The sequence below is a fragment of the Limulus polyphemus genome, unplaced genomic scaffold (assembly GCF_000517525.1).
Source record: "Limulus polyphemus unplaced genomic scaffold, Limulus_polyphemus-2.1.2 Scaffold910, whole genome shotgun sequence".
NCBI lineage: Eukaryota > Metazoa > Arthropoda > Merostomata > Xiphosura > Limulidae > Limulus > Limulus polyphemus.
The window spans coordinates 302606-309912 of record NW_013666520.1 but is presented as its reverse complement, the minus strand read 5'-3'; the positions used below and the strand labels follow the sequence as shown (position 1 = coordinate 309912).

Below are 7307 nucleotides of genomic sequence, written 5' to 3'. Positions count from 1 at the left end.
ATTCAATAGACAAGTATCTCTAATACAATAATCCTTCAATAGACAAATATCTCTAATACAATAATCATTCAATAGACAAGTATCTCTAATACAATAATCCTTCAATAGACAAATATCTCTAATACAATAATCATTCAATAGACAAGTATCTCTAATACAATAATCATTCAATAGACAAGTATCTGTAATACAATAATCATTCAATAGACAAGTATCTGTAATACAATAATCGTTCAATAGACAAGTATCTCTAATACAATAATCCTTCAATAGACAAGTATCTCTAATACAATAATCATTCAATAGACAAGTATCTGTAATACAATAATCATTCAATAGACAAGTATCTGTAATACAATAATCATTCAATAGACAAGTATCTGTAATACAATAATCGTTCAATAGACAAGTATCTCTAATACAATAATCCTTCAATAGACAAGTATCTCTAATACAATAATCTCATACAAGATGGTAAAATTGAACCGTCATCAAACAATAGACTAATTGATAAAGATATCCAATGCAGGCAATCCACACCTGTCTCCTGTGAAGAGCGTTGCAACAAATGGACTATGGTGGTAGGAGACCGTTATGTAGATCACTGATCTCAGTTACCAAAAAGAAAAAAAAATGCCTCGAATGGTGTCACTAGCACAGACATTGACTAAGGAGGACTGGTAAAAAGAGATGTGGTCTAGCAAGTCATGATTTACTCCTTCTTGCACAGATAGGGAAAAAGACATTTTAAAAAGCCGCACAGATCACTACATCCTTTTTGTGTGTTTTCAACTGTCCATATCTCTGACTTGGGACATGTTTTCCTGGTCTTCTGGACAGCAACAGATTGTCTTAGTAGCTTTGTCATAAACACAAATCCAATTACGTTGTAGTTTTAATACGTTTTGTAAACACATTGGCAGGTCACTTTACTCAATCAGCCAGCAGTATCCCACCCCTCACGCTAAGGGTTTGACTGTAAATTTTATAAGGCACCCACATCTTAAAGTGTGGGAAATACTGTGAGGTATCTCGTGGATTGAACCCAGCTCGCCATCACCGAAATCCAGAACTCTACCACAGGGTAACACTACTCTGACCAGATATGGTGTGGATGTAGCCTAGTGGTTAGTGTACCTGAATGTCAATTCAAAGGTCCATGCTTAGCGTCCCATTTACCCAAAACCACAACAAAATATAGCACTCTGCACTTTGGTGCCGTGGTGCGTTATAAGACAGATAGTCAAATCACACTATCCAATTAGAGTAGCTCAAGGACTGGCGGTGCATGCTGTTGCCTGTTTGTCTTCTATTGGTTTGCCCTCCCCCGTCATTGGCTCAACGGTAAGTATGATGGCTTATAACGCTAAAAACTGGGTTTCGATACCGTGGTAGGTAGAGCACAGATAACCAATTGCGTAGTTTCGTGCTTGAAAACAACCAAATCTATAAATTTCAAATTAGGGCCGTCTAGCCTTTCCGTAGCTTTGCGCAAATATTCGAAACAACCCAACCCATATTAGTACGTGTGAGTTTATTGCTACTGTAAGTAAACTGAAACATTTTACTTGTTTTCAAATCAAGAACTTCTATGGAAAGTATTAGGCCTATCTGTTCTTATTGAACTTCAGGAGAAAAATAAGCTGACAAGATGTCTCAACAACCTTATAAAGTCTTAGTAGGTATATAACAAATTTATCACTGATTTGTTTGAAAGTGAACTGAAAATTCCCACGCGATATCATACAGTTTTTATGAATACAGAATACTTGTTCTTTTATATAAAATTTTGCAGGACATAAAATGAGAAGTAATATACACGTAGGTATTTGGGTAATATGTTTCATAACTTAGGAGAACTTATAATCAAAAAAGGAATGCACTTTATGTTTAGATAGTTGTGGTTATATAGAAATCAGTCACTTGTTTTAAAAATTAAATCTTATAGAAGGACAACAGATTTTAGGGCTATATAAATAAAACAAACTAAATGGAAGCTAAAATTAATCTGATGGATAAACCTTGAAATATCCAATGTAAACATCAAAGTGTAACGATCACACTAAAACAAAAAAAAATAGCGCTTTGGTTGCAACGTCAAACGTTTCATTCGTGAATAAATGAAATATTAGATATTCAATCATCAAGCTCTTGTAGAGATAGCAAGATGTAAAGGCAAGGTATGTGATATTCTGTAATCTAGGTCACATCAAAGCTTCACTTAGAAACGCCCCCCAGTGGCACAGCGGAATGTCTGCGGACTTACAACGCTAGAAACCGGGTTTCGATACCCGCGGTTGGCAGAGCTCAGATAGCCCATTGTGTAGCTTTGTGCTTGATTAGAAACAAACAAACAAACAAACAATCACTTAGAAACCGTACTGTGAGTCATGATTATCAGCATTTTCGTTGGTCAAGAAAATAAACTTAATCAGTTCTAATATTATTGATCCCGAGATAATACAATCATCTTATACACCCCCCACCCCGCCCCAGTGGCCCTGCGGCAAGTGTGTAGGCTTACGGCGCTAAAATGCGGGTTTCAATACCCATGGTGGGCAGAGCACAGATAGCCTATTATGCAGCTTTGCGCTTAACAACAACCAAACCAAAATAAATAAAAAAACTGAAATAATATTTTACCAATTGCTATAATCAAATAAATATCTAGTAATCACAAGCACATGGCTAACAACAGAATCATCGAATGAAATATTATAAGTATAATCATGTCACGTGATTTGCATTCAAAGTAATGTAATTAATCAATGAAGTAAGTATTACAGCACCTTCTGATGAGCCTCCATAGAACCAACCCGAGCTCGTGTATCTTCATATAGAACTGAAGCTCCATTTGTTGGATCCGTATTTATACACAAACTTGGTTTATACGTTATGTTACCTCCTCACACACACTTTCAACAATTAATTAGTTTCAAGTTTTCACTGATATTTGCAGATTTAGGTCAAGGTAAAATTTTCTTCAGTAAAACTGTTACTGCATTTTGAAAAGTACTAGTACAATTCTCATTACAGTTTACTTTCATTATTTTCAGTAAAATGTACGCGTATTCTTCATTGTAACTAATGGTATCGTGACTATGAAACTTTAACACTTGGTACTGACGGAACAACACACTCTCCAGCACAATTTCTACTTACAAACAATACAGCATAAAAAAAATTGGTGGTTAGGTTCAGAAATAATATAAAATCTCATCGTTATATATTGAAAGATACGCTTTTCAGATGCTCAGAATACGTATAAAAAATAACCAATGCTTACCTACAAAATTGAGAATCAAAAACACCAACGCAAAGCTGAAGTACACAGTGAAAGTTATGTTGTGTGAGTATTTGAATCTCCGAAACAATCCGACCCATTGTGCCCACCTGTAGAACAAGAAATATTACAGTACTATACCTGTCTGTCTAGTAAACATTTGAAGAGATCTATAAACATTTTATCTTTCTTCAAAAAGCAAAAACGAGGCCATATGATAAAATCAATCTTGTCAAACTCGTGGTATGTGTATATTTCATTATTTGGTAAGGTGTGGAGATAAGAACCATTACTTACTTGTGAGGCTTTATCCACGGAAATATCAAGGCAAATAATAACCCTTGTTCAGCCAGCAACACAACGGTGGTAAAGAGGTTGAGAAAAGTCATTAGGATCTGTGTGCATAGTTCGATAAAAAACAAAACAGAAATTAGATAAAATTAAAAACAATTTAAATATATTCTCAAGCATTCTAGATTGTCTCATTGTAATTAAAATGTGGATTATATTTATTTTCATTATTTAACGTAGTAAAATATAAACGTATTGCCAATTCTTGGAATATAAGGCGAAACGTTTTAATATATATTAAAAAGTGATACTTAGATACGAATAGGTCTAAAATGTGTGATAAAAAGAAGTACGCTGTAGACGTTTTTTGTATACATTCCGCTTAATTTGTCCATTTTTGGACTCGTAGTCAGAGTCATGTAAAAATAGCATTTGGGAGCTATCTTTGGTCTCCCACTAGTCACTGCTCAAGAGGCCTTTCGGTCAGCACCAGAACTCGTCGGTTGGGCTGGGTGATGACACAAAAATATTTTATGAAACGTTATTTATATATGCAATACAATACTTGAAAAGTTATAGTTTGAACACCGAAAGCTGGCGAAACATTAGAAACCAACAGCCCTAAAATATGCGATGAAAGTCACGTTTACTGCAGATGTTGTTTTTACTTGTTCACTTTTTTTTAACGAAAGGCATCTTGGGTAATGACTAGTGGAAGATGAAAGATAGATCTGAAATGCAATATTGAAACATCTCTGGTTTTTAATCTGAAAATGACAGTTTGAGAAATGTAGGGAAAAAACATTTGTAATTTATATGATTTCTATCATAAATTGTAGGCCAATAGATTTACTGGACCCAGATTAAAGCATTTGTTCGTTTTTCATGTTCTTATATAATTATAGGTATCGCCAAATCAAGCATGATTGGATTGTATTGAACGTTTTCTGATGTTATTGTTTTTTAAGTGAATTTCGTATGATGAGTAAATGATAATCAAAGTTATCAGTGGCTACACAAAATATTTTATTTGCCATCTTCTCAATAATGGAGCTTCAATTAAAACAAGATATAGAAGTTTGACAATGTTTTTTTTTACTACATATTTCGGCATCATTTTTACACTCTTTACTTCTTATTAGCAAATAAACACATTTTGACACAAAAATACTTGAAGTAACAAGTGAAATAGTACTGGTAGCAAAAATAATGGTTTTATGAATTTCGTTATACACTTTTCTCAGCCTTAACTATACAAGCTTATAGCCCGGCATGGCCAGGTGGTTAAGGCACTCGACTCGCAATCTGAGGGTCGCGGGTTCGAATCCCTGTCACACCAACCATGCTCACCCTTTCAGCCGTTATAATGTGACGATCAATCCCACTATTCGTTGGTAAAAGAGTAGCCCAAGAGTTGGCGGTGGGTGGTGATGACTAGCTGTCTTCCATCTAGTCTTACACTGCTAAATTAGGGACGGCTAACGCAGATAGCCCTCGTGTAGCTTTGCGCGAAATTCAAAAACAAACAAACAAACAAGCTTATATCTCGATGTTTCCGTGGAGGGGGAAATTACCTTTGCTCGATCGGAAATAACAGAATATTCCTTAGTTGTTACCCTACAGTTAAAAGTGATCTTTTAGAGTATAACCATTGGTTCGCGAATTTATTTTTCTAAAGAATTGCACATACAAAGGAAGAGTCATTCAAATCAATCGACAGCATGCTACGTAAAGTGGCAAAAACATACAATTTGTATGTATTTCATACCTGAAAGTATTTTTGTTTTTAAACGATGATAAGCATGAAACTCACCATGACACTATATGAATACAACCCCACGAAGTATGTTATCTTTTTTTTTACAAACTCTGAGGCGCAGTTTCTGAAACGAAGTCTGAACTGTGCTTCTTTGATTCAAAGGTTCGCGCAAGCCTACACAAGATTTATCTGCGTATAGCCGTCCTAATTTGGAAATGACAGACTAGGGAAAGACAACTAGTAAACAGAACACGCCGCCACCTCTGGACCTCTACTCTTGTTTAATCGAATAATATGATTTGGCCGTCACTCTTAAAGCACACCCATGGTCTCAAAGTGTGACCAAGCACAATAAGTTCTAGGATATCCGCGGCCTTTTGGTCTAAAGAATTAATACTTAAAGTCTGTCGAAGGATTACTGTATTAGAGATACTTGTCCACTGAAGGATTACTGTATTAGAGATACTTGTCTACTGAAGGATTATTGTATTAGAGATACTTGTCTATTGAAGGATTATTGTGTTAGAGATACTTGTCTACTGAAGGATTACTGTATTAGAGATACTTGTCTATTGGAGGATTACTGTATTAGAGATACTTGTCTACTGAAGGATTACTGTATTAGAGATACTTGTCTATTGAAGGATTATTGTATTAGAGCACTTGTCTATTGAACTATTATTGTATTAGAGATACTTGTCTACTGAAGGATTACTGTATTATAGATTCTTGTCTATTGAACGATTATTGTATTAGAGATACTTGTCTATTGAAGGATTATTGTGTTAGAGATACTTGTCTATTGAAGGATTATTGTGTTAGAGATACTTGTCTATTGAAGGATTATTGTGTTAGAGATACTTGTCTATTGAAGGATTATTGTGTTAGAGATACTTGTCTATTGAAGGATTACTGTATTAGAGATACTTGTCTATTGGAGGATTACTGTATTAGAGATACTTGTCTACTGAAGGATTACTGTATTAGAGATACTCGTCTATTGAAGGATTATTGTATTAGAGCACTTGTCTATTGAACTATTATTGTATTAGAGATACTTGTCTATTGAACAATTATTGTATTAGAGATACTTGTCGATTGAACGATTATTGTGTTAGAGATACTTGTCTATTGAAGGATTATTGTATTAGAGATACTTGTCTATTGAACGAGTTTATCAGCAATGGTAAAAGGTAAATAAGATGTCTGCTACAAAGAGAAAAGTGGTCAACAACATGGAGTGGTAGAAAGAGGAGAAAAGTGAGAATGACTTATGTCTTGGTGCAGCCTACCAATGAAACTGTCTTTGCCACTGTGACACCTGCTAGGCGTGCACCCACTATTATACCTCTTTCGAACACTGCAATATCTTTGCCTTTCCACCATATCTGTCAGATTGGTTGCAAATGTGCTTGTTACAGTCACTTATAGTGCTGCAGGGATCGCCTAACATATCGTGTGATCAATTTAATTTGCACCCGCAACTCATGTCAAGACCACGCCTAAAAAGGTGCATAGTTCCTAATAATATGTTAACTAATGTATATTAATTTTACGACAATGGCTGCTCTAAACTCATAGTTAAAAGTTTTGATCATATATGTTGGACTTTCATTCGTAGTTTTAATTTATTTTTTAAATATGGTAAATATATAAGTTTCTATTTAAATACACACAGCGTGGTCACAAGTAAATAGACACCATCTTTTCAGAAAAAATGAATTTTTTTCAGTCATATTCACATGAATTGATATATTTATAATTTAATTAATATCTAGTAGATATTCTTTTCGCTTCGTGGAGTTCGTTGATCCTTTGGGGCATCATGAGAATCATCTTGTCAATTTTAGATTGTGGGATTTTCGCCCACTCTTGCTTCAAAACTTGGAGTAGATCGCTCTTCCAAGTTGGTTTTTTTGGTTGTTTCTTGACTTGCCGGTCGAGTATGGCCCAGAGGTTTTCGGTAGGGTTCAT

At 34.9% G+C, this 7307-nt stretch overlaps 1 protein-coding gene across 1 annotated transcript in view; it reads right to left on the bottom strand.

Annotated features, from left to right (window-relative positions):
• LOC111086190 overlaps positions 1-7307 on the bottom strand; it is a 26506-nt gene that overhangs the window by 16870 nt on the left and 2329 nt on the right. Inside the window, exons 2-3 of the mRNA XM_022388049.1 lie at positions 3581-3678; positions 3287-3393 (exon numbers count right to left, since the gene is read on the bottom strand). Coding sequence (XP_022243757.1) covers positions 3287-3393; positions 3581-3672 — 199 coding nt within the window. The 5' untranslated portion in view covers positions 3673-3678. The remainder of the gene's footprint in view (positions 1-3286; positions 3394-3580; positions 3679-7307) is intronic.